Raw genomic sequence first — 17,982 nt, forward strand, 5'->3', positions numbered from 1 at the left:
TACAGTAGCCCAAACTGGACAAACTAAACACCTTTGAGTTGTAATGACTTTGAAGGCTACCACAGGTTCTGTTTCATGTTTGGAAGGGGAGGGTGAGATGAGGGGTATTCAGCTGCAACATGCACCTTCACCACCAGATGTCACTAAAACCTAGATTAAATTATGTAGCTTAACTTCCAAACAGATGAATCATGAGCCTACCTTTGCATCATGTACCAAAGTCATTTGGTATCTACACTATGAAAAACATCTTAACTTCACCGACTATGCTAAACAAGATCCAGATTTTCAAAAGCGAGAGAAAAAAATAACAGTTTATTAAATGTTAAGGCTGAGAACCCATTTCCAACAATTACACCTCCAGGAAATTTGTTTTAAATAAGTCACCGATATGTACAACACACATTATTACACAATCTCGATCATGAAGGGGAAACCTCACCGTACAATAAAAGACAAACAAAATCAGACAAAGACACTGATACCAAACAGCCTTAAATCCCCACACACAAATCGGTAGGTTACTTCTGGTCACATCTAGACTAAGTGATTCACTGTTACTGTAACAAATAAAATCTGTGCCTATTCAGTAACACATGACCTTTGTTTGCCAAAACAATGGATAATGGATTTGTACTCTTTCTGCTCATTAATGTGCTTTTTTTTTTTGTTAACACCTCTACTTTCTATACTATGTTAGTAACTTTAAATTAATAAACTTGTACCATGTCTCTCATATAAATCACAGCATTAATCTATGAAAAAAAAAAAAAGATCAAGTCGTTTCTAACAACTCAGCGTGAATTAAAAACGTGTCATACCAGTTAAACAGCTTCTTCATTTGCACCCAGAGGAGCTTTTTGTCTCACTTCATCTAAACCAATGAACTGATCAAAACAGAAGTAAGAAAAACCTTCATCCCCGTCACCTGCGTTAATTACAAGCTGATCCAATACAACATTATACACATTAAAAAAGTTCTGTGTTCATCAGTAGTGGAACATGTAACAGGACGCAACATGTAACACGCTCATTATTGAAGGCAGCCAGTGTAGGAGTAGTGAGAATATTACAAGTTTAATTTAGTAAAGTAAGGTGGTGATAGACTAGTTACCCTGTAAGGCACTGCATGCTGTTGTAATGACAACAACACGTATACATATATCATGTGTAACCATCAATCACGGATGCTAAAACATTCTCATGTCAAATATACATTTTAAAATTTCCAAACCTTATGTGCTGTGTATATTTTTGATGCCTCAGTAACTTATTTCAACAGGATCAGTTTGGGAAAAAAATCCTCATACTTTCACCAGTGTCTTTAACAGTCACCGGATTTAAATAATTGTACTTTACACTAAACACTAAACAATGTATGATTAGTCTGATTTGTCATATGGATTCCAGGAGTTACATTGACATGAGGTGCTGCCAAAAAAATGTCAAACCCACTCTGCCTCCTTTTTAGGAATTTTCTTCAACTTCATATAAAATTTGGGAATGCTTTCTTCTCCCTGAATAAACTGAACTGTGATAGCATGAAGATTGAACATGTAATGTACTGATGAGGGTGGTAGAGACTTCAGTTACTCTACATGCATGTGCAAAAGCTCTCACTTCTCTTCTCTATTATCCACAGTGTCTTTAAAAGTTTGTGAGTGGAGAAAGTGGACACCCTCATTAGCATTTCCATTAAATAATCATCCCCCTATCACTTAAACCCACTGAGGAATGTTGGGACATGGTTAGTCCAGTACATTAGTCAGATAAGAGACTACCCAGAGCCAAAGGCTCCCTGTGCAGCAGAGGTGGCAGCACCGGCTGCAGCCGTCTGGACGTTTCTGTTGGTCAGGACTCCGTGGGAGAACTCCTGCTGAGCCTTGGTGAAGCTGGCTCCTGTCCGTCTGTACTTAGAGTGGACCTGGGCGTGATGGGAAACAAGGATTAAGGCAATGACAGGTTTATAACTCACATCAGACATTAACTCATTTCTATCATTTAATAATAATAATAATAATAATAATAATAATAATAATAATAATAATAATAATAAAAAACAGACGGCCTGTGCTCTGTAGCAGTAGCGGCTGAGAATCAGAAAACGCAAGTGACGTCAATCACGACAACACGAAAATGAGCGAGTGCACAATAATGGCAACAGCAAATTACTCTCCAGTTTGGGGTTCGGCATTCTGACTCTAGCTTCACTGAAATTTGAATTAACAGGTGAACAGCTCTTTGTGCAGCAGCCTCAGGGTTCTGTAGACTGAGCCTTTCCGAAAACTGAAACCAGCATCTCCACAGGCCAAACAAGCAGGTTTAGAACAGGCACTGCACTCCTTTATGTTAATGAAATGTTTGTTAGCTCACACTATCTAAAAAGGAACATGTCACTTCTGCAGAGTCAAGTACTTTGTTCCCCTAAGGATTAACATTGCAAGATATTTTACTTTGGGGCGGTTTTAAAAGTTTTTCCTATTTTCTATTGAACATATTTCCTTCACAATTAAATTAGTTTTATCAAAAATAATACATGTGTAGGCTCTGCTGACGTACTGCATATTTCTCACTGAATCCAAGCTGTGGTCATGGTTGTCAGCAGGTGGGCAGAGCAATACAATACAATACAAGACTGAAGGACTCAAGACTCAATACACTGACCACAAAGTGTCCTACATGGAGAAATGTTTCCATCTCCCTTTTATGTGCCCTTTTGTCTGAGTCTCCATCCACTGTACAGTGCCAAGCTTCGGTTGATTCTTTCCAGATGAATCATTTTCAGGCTCAGCGTTCTGACCTGCTTTCAGTATTTCTGAACCTTTAGATCCATTAAGCAGATTCTAAATCATCGTATTCCCTCTTCTCGTTGCAGCAGCTCAGTCTTTTTTTTTTTTTTTGTCTCTACCATTTTTAGTTTGTCTTGTTATGTTTCTCTCTTTGATCTGCTCGCAGCCTCACTGAGCTAAAATAAACACTATGAAGCCACAGTGTAAATATACTTATTTACAAATGCATGTTGCACCAGGTCTGACTTTCTATTTCAGGCAGGCTGAACCAATATTTAAGTTTTTTGTTTAGACAGCAATTAACTTAAAATTAGTGTATGTAACATAGCACTGGACAATAAGACAAATTACTATTACATTTTCATCAATAACAATACAATATATAGATCTCAGGTGCAAAAAAATCTGTGTTTAAACTTAAGAAATAAAATATGACCTATATTCTGATAATTATTGATATCGCTTGACATGACATTTTTTATCTCGATATACTTTTTGGCCATATCGCCTGTAACCAACTCAGAAACCAAGGGCATAATAAATGTGTAATATTTAAATTATAATCTGATAATCTGCAGAGTACAAGCTTGATATTAGGCCTTTGTAAAGATAACTTGTAAAACCTTTACTTACCATTTTCAGTAGGATGATAGCCAGGACAGAGTTTACAGTGAAAAACCCAGCGACCACCATCATAACCACGGCCACAGCCAAATTGGAGCCGATCATGCTGATTGCTGTGATCCATCCACTGCCAACAACAGAGACACACACACAGTACACAAAAAAATAACCACGCGTCAGTTCACAAATTATCTACAGAGAGTGTATTTTAGGCATTTAAGAAATAGTATGAACGTTACTGAATCAAATAGAAATTACACAGCATCTTAACCTGCCCCAGTGACAGACGGAAAAGCATGAAGTTTGAAAAAGTACATGATGGAATAAAGAAAAGCTTGGTATATTATACAATATAGACCCAGAAACCCACAGAGAAAAGGTCCACACACTTACAAAGCAGCAACCCAGACAAGTTAGGGCAGCAGGAATCTGTCAAAGAGATGCAAGAGAGGAGACACAGGGCAAGAATACACACACAAACACATACAGTAGATGAGAATCAAGACACATGCACACCCACATGTAGAATGAATACACCCAAAGTAGAATACACATACTCCTTCTTCTGTTATCTATGAACTACATCATGCATTTGACACCGCACCTTCAGACTTTGACCCACATGCAGACGATGAATATTCAGTTAAAGACGTCTCCACTGACCTGTTTCCCCACCGGGGGATCCCCACGGTTTGGATGATGTACACCGCCACTTGGAAGAAGAAGACGAAAAAGAAGAAGAAGAAGCTGAAGGAGCTGTCAGACCTAGAGACGAAAACAAACAGACAGAACGAAGGACATGTTGTTAATGTTATTCAGTATTTCAGAGGTTTATTTGATTATCAGTTCATTAGATATTGCTCTTAATGGAAAAGCCACACACGTCACACAAATAAGTCAAGATCTATAATTTGAAGCCCCCCACAATTAAAGAGGAGTACATATGAGTAAATAAAATAGTGAACATTTCTTGTCAGCAGAACAATAATCCGTAGAACCCTTAAAGAAACTTTATTTTGCAGATATTACTCTTATTTTTAAGTATTTTAAGTCCAGTGCAGGTTTTAATGTCGTTTTTCCACAACCAATTTTCACCTTGACCAAAAATACACATTTTGGAGAAAACAACATAATAAAACACTGAACTGTGAGGAAGAGAATTGTGATATTATTGATATTAGTATTATCTAATGTTGTTAAACTGTTTTATGTTTTATACTTCCTCCAACTCTGTCAGAATTGGACAATGAGGGTGTTCAGTTAAAAAAGACCTTCTCAGTATTTCATCTGCTTGTACACCTATTTCTAAAATTCGACTATTTCTGTTGCAACAATGAAATCATTACATCCAGTCCTGTCGTGATGTAAATTGAAAAACACTTTATCGTCGGGGTAGTGTTGTACCTGAAGGCTCTGTAGACCGGCCTGTACCAGCAGACGAAGGACACCGGGGTGAAGAGGAGGAACCAGAGGATGGACAGACCGAAGTCCACACCGTTCTGAGAGTCTACAGTGAAGTACGCCAGGCAGGCCAGCACGTTGAGGAAGAGAGTGGCGCTGTGGACTGTGGACAAATAATGTGTGATAGACATTAATGTTGTGCAGAATGTTTGAAAGTGTTCGGCACTGGAAGAAGAGTAGACCGGGCTATACTGGATCCAGGTCCAACGAAAAGTTGCATGTTATGAGAAACCTCAAATCCTCAAATATTTAAAATGTCATCATGTAATGAAAAAGGTAAAAAACAAGACTGTGTTTCATGTAATTGTGATATTAAATATTGTATTTTACAAAACAGGCAAATATAACTGTCAGGGCATTCAGTTTTATTTGTCAGACCTAAACCCATGTGCAGTAAAAGGTCAAGTAGACAAAACCAAATCATATGCAGACCACACAGTCATATACACTAAAAACTAGTGTGGTAATCCTCGTCAAGCATAAAGTGTTGACAAATGCATCTGAAGATAGTTCATTTTCAGTTAAAAAAATAATTTTGCCTACAAACAAAAGTATGTTAACAAGAATTGTATTGTTTTGTAAATCTTACCATTTGACTGATCACAAAATGTTCATATACAGAAAACCAATCCAATTTGTTATGTGAAGAAGTATTGAGGAAACCCAGCTTGTCGGGGTACGTACACATCCAGAGGTAGTACATCCTCTTGCAGATCCTGTGGTACTCCTCAGGGATGTCCTCATCAAAGTCCTGATAGAAGCAGGGCTTCACCGGGGAGAAACTGGGCAGAGGCGGCCAGTTGTTCTCTTTAGCTGATAAAGATTTCACAGTGTGGTTATTATGAGTGGTTCTTACAGTTCACACATGCAACATATTTCACACACCACTACTTAAAGCAGCTGCAGCCACTTACTGCCAGTGTTGGTTCTGCCTGCCGCCCTGTTCTGTAGCTCCTGCTCCTTCCGATCCAGCTCAGCCGCCTTCTTCTCCAGCTCCTCCTGCTGTTTGACCAGGCTCGCCTGGGCAGCAGTCGCAGCTGCCTGGTGAGAGATGGAAGAGATGCACTCTTAAAACCGAGTTTTCCCTCTAGTAGCACTGCAGGGGGAAATTCACGGACTATACAACAGCTACATCAAATTCAGCTGTCCAACTAACCAAAGTTTATCCTAGACAAGATCCAAAAACACTGACAAGTTAATGTTTGTACAGTAAATTGCGTCAAACATACATATTTTATTATATTTTAACAGAGACAGACAAAGGAACCGGTAAAGTGGAGATGACGCAATTACAAGGCGACCAAAATGAAACATCCCGTTCCTTTGAATAAAATGTAGGATCTCTCTGCGTTGTTGGAAACATTTGGGATAATGTAAGTACAACAGTCAACAAAGTTTGTTACATAGGTCGAGTTGTTATTAGACATTTCAATGAAGAATTGATACATATTAATCTTGAAGTGTATTATGATTGAGATTATTAATAAAGTCCTGAATTTTCCTGATGTACTGTATCGTTTTTTAACATTCAACGCCACAGTCAGCTCCCAGACGGATAAAACGGCTGAAATGGGATTTCACACCAGCTAATTTAATTCCCTCTATTTGTCAATGTGTGTGTTTGTGTGTCTGTGTGTGTGAGAGAGTGAGACTCACTTGTGCGCTCTGCTCCACTGAGGTCTGTAGTATGGCAGGTTGAGAGGCGCCAGAAGAGATGGGGATGGTCGTGCCAGTGTGATTTCCCTGTGAAACAATTGAAGCAATACTTCTTACTATATATTATCACTCACTGATGGAACCCCTGTACATCCACTGTGGGGACAAGAGGATCCATTGTCCACATGTTTGTTTGAAGTGACTGCTGATATTTATTGTTGGAAAGTCTCTCACATGACTACAAACAGATGGAAAAAGGACACATAACATCCACAAACAGATGTGAAACAACCCCAGAGAGACACAAAATGACTACACACACATTATTCTTCATCGTTTTATATCTTGTTCAGTTGGGGGGCTTGCTCCTATTGGGTAATTAAATGCCAGTGTTTAGAGACCAATATAATCTGTCATGATCACGACAGTAGTTCGGTTAAAAACAGAGGAGCTGACCATTTCAGTGGCAGAGAAGGGGTTGAACTCCCCGGTGGTTTCAGTGGCCCCGCTGGTGGCTTGTGTGACTGAGGCATCCTGGGAAAAAAAGAAAAAGAAAGAGAGATGAAATACAACTTGTTGTTTTGATGAAGTGCTGAGACACAACGACTGCTCAGGTTTTCTCTATTTCCCAAAAAACTACTGGAAATTACCACGAAACCTGGTGAAAGGATGCGGATCGGGATGGAACCCACTACATTTCAAATCCAGGAATTTCTATTCACTTCCTTAAACATTGCGAGATTCAACGTTGTGCAACAGTTTTTGTTGATTCCTCAGAGAATGATTAATGGATTTTGATGGGGGGGGGGGGGGGAAATGCAAATATAAATCTGGATCCAGTGAATTTGAATGTGGTTAGCAGCCTAGAGAAGAGTCCAGGAAGATGCACCTGAGTGTTGCATTGTCTCAAACCACATAAACTATTAACAGACTCACACATCATCACCTGGAGCTCTGTAGAAGAAATTATGTTCCAGGACATTTTTGTCGACGTACAATAACTTTTTTGTGGTTTTTGTTACTTAAATCACTGATACTAATTTGAATTGTGACAGTCGCTCTAAACACGTGCATGTGAACTTCCAACTTGTTGACATTGAAGATTATTTCCAGGATATTTTCTTGTTTTAATCAATTTTTCAGGTTGTTTCCATGACTGGAAAATTAGATGTAGTAGAATCAACTTTTATAAAAACAAATTCAGGAAAATTAAGTAAATTTCCAGGATAAACTGTGTAATTGAAATATTTTTTTAAGGCTATTTAGATGACTGGAATTATACAACTAGTTAATTTAAAGGCGATAAAATATTAAGATTAGAATTCAAGATTATTTCCAGGATACATCGTGCCAACTATTTATTTTCAGGTTGTTTTCCTAACTGGAAGATCATAAGTAGTAAAGTAAATGAAAAATAATTCAAACAATTCAGGAAATTCAAGATTATTTCCAGGATATATCGAATCATTTTAATCATTGTTTTAAGTATCTAATTTAAATGGAATATATTGGATATATGATAAATTCCAGGTTGTCTCCATGACAGGAAAAGTACAAGAAGTAAAGTCCAAGACAATTAAAGTGAATCCGGGACAATGAAGATTATTTCCAGTTTATCTTGTTACTTCAATCAGGTTTTCAGGTTGTCTTCCTCACTGGAAAAGAACCAAAACCCTCTGTGTTTAAAGCCAATGGAGGCGCTGAGGAGTCACAGACAAGACAACCGACAGCCTGATGGAGCCTCCCCTCACCTGAACAGGTGAGTTACCAGCCCCGCTTCAACACTGACGCACTTTGACAGACATTCTTCAAACCTACAGACACAAAATCAACGTGTCATGTTTCCCCAATAGAAACGACACTGACGCCAGGAAACAGCGAGGCCGAACCCAGCGACCCGACAAACAGGTTCTCTGCTGCTTTCTTCACCGACACACGCGAACCTCCGGAGGAAGACGAGCGGGAGGAAGAGTCTCACCTGGAAGGGGTTCACGTCCACCGGGTCCGCGAAGGGGTTGCTGTCGAATCCCGACATTGTGGAGCAGCGTGAGGGGAAATAAACAAACACAGACGGACAGACAGGACGGCGAGACGGACAGACGGTGAGACAGCTCCTGAGTGACCGCGCGTCTCCTCCTCCTCGCTCCTGATGCCGCTGCGCCACCCAGCCTCTGCGCATGCGCCGCGGGGACAAGGTGGCTCCGCGTCACGGGGGGTTGTCCCGAGTCGTTTCTACTCAATTAGCCCGGTTCTACCTTTAACACGTCACGTCCGCTGGGCTCCAACGCGCGCTGCTCGTGACCGTGTGGAGGTGCTGGAGGAAGTTTATATACACTTTACTGAAGTAAAAGTACTAATACCTCAGTGTAAAAATACTCCTATTACTAACAACTTCCTGCTTTTAAGTGATGCTTTAATGTAACAATGTAAGTATCAATGTTCGTCCAAGTATCAAAGGCAAAAATACTCATTACTCTCATGATACACTGTAGTTTATACTTGTATATAGTTTTTACATTTCCTAGATTATATTGCACACTGGCTTATTATTACTTCCTGGTTGTCTGGCTGTTTGTTATGTAATCTTATTTTTGCATTAATGAGGCCTATAAACAACATTTTCCTATTATATTCACGTGGCCTCTCATTTTGATCAAAAGCTTTGACTGATTATTTTAGTTTTTATCATTTTTTTGTTTTAATTTAATTTATTTTATAACTTATTATTCATTTATGCAATGAGCTGCTCTCTTTTCTTTTTAATCCACTAATTGTAAATCCTAAATCCCATAAATTACCCAGAATACAAAGTGACAGCTCAACAGCACTTTTGTTATCATTGAAAAATTGTCCAAACCACAGCGTTATTGGAAAATGATTTCAACCCCCCACCCCCCCCCCCACTTTCTGTCTGGACTCGCCCCATTAAAAGATTATTTCTTCCTTCCTCCTCGCCATTGAACTCCCTCCCCTTCCAGTAAATTATCTGTAACAAGAGGAAAAAGCTCTTCTGTCCCACTGTGGTTTATCTGTATATCTGTAGTATGATATACAGACAGTTTTTTATGTGTTAATGATGTTATGTCTTTGTGTTGCTTCATTAATGTAAAAAGAGAATTTTCTAAAATTTTAGAAGCTGGAACAACGACACTTTTACATGAAAACATCTAGTTTTTTAAAGAAATTTTCAATTTTATCAATCATCATTAATTACAAATCTTTCTAATATTCCGCTTTCAACTAATGGTTTCAGATTTAATTTAATCTACTGCTGGCACTGTTGGAAATACAACAGCAATGAGTTTAATCTATTACATCATATTTTATAAGCATTTTCAAATTATTTGTATATAAAACTTTACCAAAGTAACAGTCAGGTAAGTAGTAAGTACTATATTTTCCTCTTGAAATGTTGTGGCATAAGCACTGACAGAAAATACTACAGTCAAGAAAAAACACGTATAATTTGTACTATAAGTACATGTTTGTGTCTTAAATGCAGTTATACCACAGCTGTTTTAAATTCTATACTGAGGTCCTTTATGTTGCTTTGAGTTATGTAGGAAAAACTGTAATATGTTATTATTGACCTGAACTGTTCAGTTTTTATGTTTCTTTACTAAGTTGTTTAGTTTACAACTTCTAACACATGTATTTGTTTTAAATGCTGCTTATGTCCTGTTGTTGTCATATAGTATTTTAACTCTGTTCTTAGGACAGTCATCATTGATGTTTTTAATAACGTGAGCTTGTCCTCTACTGTGACGTAATGTCTGATGTGTAAATCACCTTTTACCATTTTATCACGTTGTATGTTATTGTTGAACATGTTAACGACTTTAACACAGGCCTGAAAAATTTATGAGAATGGAAAAATACATTTAAACAACACAAACACAGAGATACTCATGAATAATGACAGAAGACGTCGTGGTTTTATGTTCTTGCTTGGTTGCTATTGAGCAAACACTTCAGAGACAGGAGGTGGGGGAGGGTAACAATGGGTTTCAAGAATAGAATAACATTTGTCCGCTATACTGTACATATATGAACTGTACTGTACATTACAATTGTTGTATGGCTGTTAAGCAGTGAATGCATGGATTTTAATACGCATCCAACATTCTGTACAGAGCTGGGATCCCCTTGGCTGGAACAACACCAGCTGACTTGGTCCCTTTGATGGCGGTATCTCCCTCGTAAAGGGGAAATCAGCAGCACAAACTTATAACACATGAAGTGGTTTTCTCAGTACACATGGTCACGCATGAGCGCTCGGCACATGCACACGCACACACACACACACGCACACACATACACAAATCATCCACTGCCCAATTCTGTACTTCTCCGTCCAATGTACTCAAAAAAAAAAATTTAAAAAAAGATAAATATTTCAACTACCCAGCAGAGGCTGGTGTTCCGGCTTTGTACAGTATTTATACCTGTATATTATAAGCTATAAAGACTTTCTGTGACATTAAAACTTATTAAATAAGGGGGGAAAATAAACTTGTAATAACAGAGCAACCACTGCTTAAACTCATTGTTATGAACTGTAAACTCGTAAAGCAGCTAATAATGGGGAGCTTTAAGTTCACTGGGACGTCTGTGACGCCTGGTTTCTTCTTCTTCTTCTTCTTCTGCTGCTGTCGTACACGGCTCCGGCTTTCCCGCTCCGTCACATTCCCTGATGCTGAGTGGTCTTCCGCATTTTCCAACATTCCCTTTTCTCCGTCTTCCGTCTTGGCGCCGAGTAAAGAGCTGCCAAGGCACTGTGAGAGCATGGCTGGCAGTGTAGTGTACAGAAGAGGAGCCCCACTCCGGTCCCTCTGCCAAAACGCCTCTCCCCCTTCGGGAGGTGGAAGAACTAGAAACGGCACTTGGGGACAACTTCTTTGCAGACTTCAATAAAGAAAGGCGAAGCAAGAGCGCTTTGAGAAGTGGAGATTAGTTGCCACTATACGTCACCTCCCATTCAGAACATATACGCCTGGGAGCTGGATAGGGAGTGCTTTGGCATCCCAGTGTCCTTTATACCATGAATTCATTACTGCCATACAATACCAGCTGCTGTGGTATGTCTGGAGGGTCCCTGCCGCTGTCTCTCGAGTGCCGTGAGGTGGAATTCTTGGCCCCTCTAAGTTTCTGTTTGCCCTTCTCTGGATTGAAGGTGCCTCTGCTGGTGAACTGGGGCCTTTCGTCATACGGGCCTTCGCGGTCTCCTGTCGGGCTGCAGTCCAAGCTGTCGGACCGCGAGGCCTGGGACGCGTTCAGAGACTGGGCTTGGGCCTGGGGAGGACTTGTGGGGGACTTGGAGTGGAAACCAAAGCGCCGGGCTGTGGTGGTGGTGGCAGAGGAGGAGGAGGACGATGGGTGGAAGTGTGATGAGGACGAGTAGGAGGAAACACTGGAGCAGGAGTCCACGGAGTCCAGGGAGTCAGGCTGCCGGTGCAGAACCCGACGTCGGGGGCTCTTCCCGTCAGACCTCCGAGGCCACGGAGAAGTCAACACCGGACCTCTCTCTGCAATGAAGGGCAAAGATTGGTCAAGTTTATCTTCTGCGTAAAAAAAAAAGTGCTAATTCAAAAATGAGTAAATTACGATTTCCTGTTTGGGGACATACCAGAGAAGTCGGAGATGGTTCCCTCTGAGTCGACGTTGAGGTTTTCTGAACTGTCAGCTGTACCGATAGAGGCTTCCGACTCCAGGGTCTCATCATCAGACGCTCGGGGCTCCAGAGTCAGCATCTCGAAAGTCAACTCCTCTCTGCAGATTCAAACACCATCCAGATTAGAACAATACGTGCTAACAGTTATTATTCTGATACAGAGTTCGTACGACCTCATAACATTTATAGTTCAGGTAATATTCTCAGTTTACTTCTCTTTCTGCAGGTTTTCTATTTGCTCCGTCAACACCCTCTCCTCCTGCTGCATGGCCGCCTGCTGATGCTCGGAGATTTCGGGAAACGAGTCCGCTCCCTCTTCACCGCCGCTCTCCTCCACCACAGGGTTCGCCACAGACGGCAGCCGGGGACTCACCGGGGGCGAGGGGGTGTAGCTCAGTCGCTGTAAGTGGCCTTTTCCCTGAGAAACAAATCAGATTTATTAATGTGAATATATTAGCACTTGATGAAAACAGCTTTGCTCTCATTTACAGCACATTTCACAACAACTATGGCCAACAGGAGGCTACTCACTCACACATGCAGTGACTGAACCACATGAAATGATCAGCTACGTCTATAACAGCACAATGACAATCACACTTTACCTTCTTAGATGCATTTGGCTGCTTAGAGCAAAAGTGACAAACAAGAAGAACAGAGATCAGTGACTCCAGGATCCTACAGGTCATTGCAGAGTTTTAAAACTATAGTCTAATGGCAAAGTCATTTACTTAGGGATCCCTCACATGTGACTCTCTCTTAAGTTTCTATGTTTTTTCGGCTGTTAATATTTATTTTTTTGGTAGTTTTTCCTGACTCTTCTTGAGGGTTAAGAACAGAGGATGTCGCACCTTGTTAAGCCCAATGAGACAAATTGTGATTTGTGAATATGGGCTAAACAAATAAGATTTGATTGATTGATTGATATATAACATTGGCAATGATTCCCAAGATGTTGTTATTAAAGACTTAAATAACTAAATATCATAAATATCGATCCCAGAGTGTTTGTGAAAGGCTCATTTCTGCTGATGTAATTGTCCAATTGATAAACTGGTCTGACTTTCGTGATTATATCTATATAATTTATCCAGAGACATAAATGAAGGAAATAACATTCGATTTCCAATTTCCTGTTCTACAGATGTGAGGTCTTCAAGCAGCGTTGGCTTAAAAATCTGATGAGTCTGAAAACCTTTATAGATTTTAAGTCATAGAAATATGTTTATACCTGTTCACATCCCCTACATGGCACAATGTGATGTGATCAGAACAAACTGCACGATTGCACAATAATTTCACTTTCATCGACAGGAAGCAGATAAAGAAACAAATCAAAAAGGGAATCAGAGACGTCTCATGCGAAAGAAAAGATGTTCATGAGTGAAGAGATGAAACAGAACAGTGATCACCAACACGACAACAGCACCAATGGATGATGGTTTATGAGTCCATGGTGTGTGTGTGTGTATACATACCATAGTGCGTGATATGCTCATAAATCTAACAGCTATTAGTACGGGTCTCTGGGTGAAAGAAAGGAGAGGTTAGGGAGGAAAGTCTGGAGAGGAGGAGGAGAAGTGCTTACAAAGGAGGGAAGGAGGAAGGTGTGGGGAGTTGGCTGAGTCAGGTAGATTTTAATAATGAGTCACTGCAGCTCCATGATTGTGATAACAGCACATTATTCATATTATCTGATCTTACCATGGAGCGTCGGATGAGGGTCAGTCTGCACTTGGCTTTGTTTTCAGCAAACTCCAGAGTGCTGATGTCCTTTAGTCGAACTCTGTACTTGCTCATCTGCTCACATATGATCAGTTCCACACACCTGCAGGAGACGCACGAGACAAAACCATGTCGGAGAAAATAAAATAATATGATCAATATTTTATATAAATACTTGAAGTAAAAAAAACATGTCGATGTAATTTATGTTCTTCAGTTAAATTTGAATCACTTTTTTCTGTCTCTTCTCTTTGCTACATTTTTCTTCTCATCTCAAATTCTTCTCGAGCGTATGTCCAAATTTGACTTTTTGTTTTCCGTTGAACAAATCCTGCCGCTGAACTGTATATTTATAACCCTGAAGAAGATGTTTATTGTTCCCGCATGAAACAGATTAGTTTAATTTCAGATCCACTTAAACATTTTATCTCTGTCGTGGCCCCAGCATTTCGAGTGGTCAGGGTCTGAACGCACCAAAATGTGTTTTCAATTTGAGATACGATCACTCAGACCAAATTGGGATGAAGTCTCAGACCCACGTGGCCACATTCTTCTTGCTGTGTAAATGCAAACATGTCTTCTGACCTGCTACACTTTCATAATAAATAAAATGAATTAGTTTGTGGCCACAACATCAACACTGACCATTACTTAATCAGCGATGTTTTTTGTGAATTGGTCAAATCTGTCTTTAAAGCAGACAGATTGAATTATCGAGCCTCTGCTCTCTCGGGGCTGACCACTTGTGATTGGTCGGATGTTAATATACCAGGTCTGAACAGGGCTTTAGTCAAACACACAGAAATGCATTTGATAGACATGAAGCATGTTCTTACGCAGTCGTCTTGCTGATGTCCTGGACGCTCTGCAGGGGGTCGATGGTGTCAGGACAGCGCAGGATGCAGGGAGCGAACACTATGGCCAAGGCGTTCGCTGACATGCGGTTTGTGTCCTCTTGCAGGGCGATCCTAAAATCAGGGATTCAGTATAAGAGGAGACTCTCAGGAAGGAAATAAAGCAGTTGTAGTGTATTAATCCTAAAATTGTTTTTCCATTACCTGACAAGATGAAAAATGAGGCGTTCCAGAGTGTTTAGGTGAGTTCTGCTTAGCTGGTCAATAACGGAATACACCCCTCTGATCATTTCCTTTTTATCCTGCAAACCTGCAGAGGCATTCCCACAAGATAAATCACAATTTGTCCATTACAGCAAACGCATATATCTGCTGCTGTGTGCGATGGTGGATTGTTGCTGTGGACTGAATTTACAGTGTGATGCCTTAGCTCACCCACGCCACGTAAAAACTCCTCATACAGCTCAAATGTCATGAGAGGATTAGGCAGGTCTCTCAGCCACTGTTTGAAAACACTCGCGATAACGTGGATGTTGTAGTCGTCCAGATTCATATTGTCCACATCTGTACGGCCACAGGGAGAACGGAGACACATCACACTCAACTCTCAGGAGTCACAGTCACATGACTGGCTCAGGCTGTCACAGCGTAAAAGGAAAAACCACAGCGCCGTTTCCAACTTCAGACCAAAGTGTTGATAGAATAAATACATTAAAGAAAGAGAAGCCTACTTTTTGTTTTGAATAGAGTTTAGTTAATAATACACATTTACAATCTGAATTGACATTTTCAACTTTCAAGCATGTTTGTGGTTTTACTATTAAAAAAAACACATCATTTTCCAAATCGGGTTTTTGGGTCCAACACGTTGATATTCTTTGTCAAAGTGAAAAATGAATTATTTGGTCATATAGACAACTTTGTGCTGAAAAACAAGATACCAAACAATTGCATGGTAAACATTTTTAATGTGGCGTATAAACGCTAAATCAATAGCATTAAAAAACTTCCCAAATTGCCCAGGACTGCTACGGGTAGGGCGATATGACTTCAAATTAATATCCTGGTTATTTGAAACTTGATTAATGAACGATTATTTTATTCCTGCCACACAGGATTGTGATCTGTACGGTACAAGGTGCAAAAGACGCTCAAAAACGAACGAAGCAGAAACCAGACAGTTTGTAAATGCATTAGGGAAAGTATTAATCAAATTAACACTTTACCATTTAGGCTATAAATGTCGGCTTCGATACATTTTCAGTAAATAACCCAGCCCTAGCTAAGGGTTAATCAATTTACCACTGATGTTCCTCAGCTTTAAAACCATTAAACCCATTCCCCTTTCTACAGCTGTAATTACCTGTGTCCAGTCCCTGCTTGAGTTCCTTAATTTTGTTGGTGGAGCCAGATTTTCTGAAGATTCCTTCGGTGTAGAGGCCGTGCATCTCAATGTAGTTGATGAGCTTCTCTACCACCAGCGGCACCGTCCTCTCGTCATTAGTCAGACGAGAAACTTCCACTCCGAACTGTCTGGAGGAAAGCTCTGGATCAAACTGTACAAACACACAAACACAATGAGAAAGACACAAATACATCAATTACATTAATTATAAAGACAGATGCATACAAACATTTACAAAAAACAAAAACCTCAAAAATTAAAGTGTGGTCTATTAGGACCCATCACTTCCTGTGTGTTAGGCGACAGAAATAACAGCAGCTACTTCATAAATCCACAGAGATACAATTAATGTCATGGGACATTAGCGTGCAGGCACACAACATGGCCGACTCACCTTCTTGCTGCATTTGGTGGTCGTCTTCTGGCAGCACTTTCTGTGGCAGGCGTACCGGCACACTGGATGAACACAGCCAGAGAAATCAAACTGGTCATTTCCATTGTCAACAGAAAGGCAGTGCCTCCTCATTATTCAGCAGAAGTTGGGACAAAAGACAAAAATGTTATCAATGTTATCACACGCAGCTTTGGCCGGCACGGAGAAAACATCCTGTGAACCAAGGACAGAGTGTGTGGAGAAAAATCCCCGGAGACGCCGAGCCGCAGACCCCATGAGTCCAGTTGAAAACAATCTGATTAGAGCTGGGGGGGGAGAGAGGGCGGGGCTCAGGGTCTGAGGCCAGCTCAGCCACAGACAGCCAGTGTGTGTGTGTGTGTGTGTGTGTGTGTGTGTGTGTGTGTGTGTGTGTGTGTGTGTGTGTGTGTGTGTGGGTCTGTGTACAACTTCACGTGAATGTGCTTTTGAGGTCACAACGATTCGACAAGACACAGATTTTGACTTGATTTAATCACAGCTCAAATTCTGCCACTTGTTTTCATAAGGACAGTCAGTGAGAGAGGGAGTGAGCGAGTGAGTCAGTGAGCGAGGGACAGACAGAGTGAGCAAGTGACAGAGTGAGAGAGTCAGTGAGTGACAGAGTGAGCGAGTGACAGAGTGAGGGAGTGAGGGAGTGAGTGAGTAAGTGAGTGAGTGAGCGAGTGACAGAGTGAGGAAGTGAGCGAGTGAGTCAGTGAGCGAGGGACAGAGTGAGTGAGTGACAGACAGAGTGAGCAAGTGACAGAGTGAGAGAGTCAGTGAGTGACAGAGTGAGCGAGTGACAGAGTGAGGGAGTGAGTGAGTAAGTGAGTGAGTGAGAAAGTGACAGAGTGAGAGAGTGAGTGAGGGAGTTCGTGAGTGAGGGAGCAAGTGAGTGAGGGAGCAAGTGAGTGAGGGAGTGAGCCAGTGAGCGAGGGACAGAGTGAGTGAGTGACAGACAGAGTGAGCAAGTGACAGAGTGAGAGAGTCAGTGAGTGAGGGAGTGAGTGAATGAGTGAATGAGTGAGAGAGCGAGAGAGTGACAGAGTGACAGAGTGAGAGAGTCAGTGAGTGAGCGAGCGAGCGAGTGACAGAGTGAGCGAGTGACAGAGTGAGTGAGTGACAGAGTGAGGGAGTGAGGGAGTGAGTGAGTAAGTGAGTGAGTGGGCGAGTGACAGAGTGAGGAAGTGAGTGAGTGAGTAAGTGAGAAAGTGACAGAGTGAGAGAGTGAGTGAGTGAGTCAGTGAGTGAGCGAGTGAGTGAGTGACAGAGTGAGCGAGTGACAGAGTGAGGGAGTGAGGGAGTGAGTGAGTAAGTGAGTGAGCGAGTGAGCGAGTGACAGAGTGAGGAAGTGAGTGAGTGAGTAAGTGAGTGAGCGAGTGAGT

At 41.0% G+C, this 17,982-nt stretch overlaps 2 protein-coding genes across 7 annotated transcripts in view; both read right to left on the reverse strand.

The window, feature by feature from the left end:
- Window positions 1-1,514: 1,514 nt before the first annotated feature.
- Window positions 1,515-8,828, reverse strand: scamp2l (secretory carrier membrane protein 2, like). The gene is made up of 9 exons (XM_034581295.1): window positions 8,509-8,828; window positions 6,987-7,064; window positions 6,531-6,617; window positions 5,789-5,915; window positions 5,559-5,687; window positions 4,818-4,977; window positions 4,077-4,178; window positions 3,423-3,540; window positions 1,515-1,924 (listed from the first exon to the last, which is right to left on the reverse strand). Exons 1-9 carry the CDS (start codon window positions 8,707-8,709, stop codon window positions 1,778-1,780), a joined length of 1,149 nt encoding a protein of 382 aa, XP_034437186.1. The 5' UTR covers window positions 8,710-8,828; the 3' UTR covers window positions 1,515-1,777.
- Window positions 8,829-10,438: 1,610 nt separating this feature from the next.
- Window positions 10,439-17,982, reverse strand: part of myo9aa (myosin IXAa) — a 101,272-nt gene continuing 93,728 nt past the window's right edge. For 2 of the 6 annotated variants that reach the window (XM_034581605.1, XM_034581599.1), the window contains 10 exons: window positions 16,580-16,641; window positions 16,144-16,336; window positions 15,216-15,344; window positions 14,985-15,090; window positions 14,763-14,894; window positions 13,906-14,029; window positions 12,807-12,827; window positions 12,414-12,619; window positions 12,157-12,299; window positions 10,439-12,055 (listed from right to left, as the gene is read on the reverse strand). In XM_034581605.1, the coding sequence (XP_034437496.1) occupies window positions 11,565-12,055; window positions 12,157-12,299; window positions 12,414-12,619; window positions 12,807-12,827; window positions 13,906-14,029; window positions 14,763-14,894; window positions 14,985-15,090; window positions 15,216-15,344; window positions 16,144-16,336; window positions 16,580-16,641 (1,607 nt within the window). In that variant the 3' untranslated portion in view covers window positions 10,439-11,564. The remainder of the gene's footprint in view (window positions 12,056-12,156; window positions 12,300-12,413; window positions 12,620-12,806; window positions 12,828-13,905; window positions 14,030-14,762; window positions 14,895-14,984; window positions 15,091-15,215; window positions 15,345-16,143; window positions 16,337-16,579; window positions 16,642-17,982) is intronic. The other 4 variants (XM_034581602.1, XM_034581603.1, XM_034581600.1 and 1 more) reach the window with 3 other exon arrangements.

Source organism: Hippoglossus hippoglossus, chromosome 3 (genome assembly GCF_009819705.1).
Source record: "Hippoglossus hippoglossus isolate fHipHip1 chromosome 3, fHipHip1.pri, whole genome shotgun sequence".
NCBI lineage: Eukaryota > Metazoa > Chordata > Actinopteri > Pleuronectiformes > Pleuronectidae > Hippoglossus > Hippoglossus hippoglossus.

Coding starts and splice junctions, on each gene's coding strand:
- scamp2l (XM_034581295.1), bottom strand. CDS start 8,709: ATGCGCAGAGGCTGGGTGGCGCAGCGGCATCAGGAGCGAGGAGGAGGA. Junction 6,618..6,986: donor CCTTCTCTGCCACTGAAATG/GTCAGCTCCTCT, acceptor ATTGTTTCACAG/GGAAATCACACTGGCACGAC. Junction 1,925..3,422: donor CTATCATCCTACTGAAAATG/GTAAGTAAAGGT, acceptor CATCACGCCCAG/GTCCACTCTAAGTACAGACG.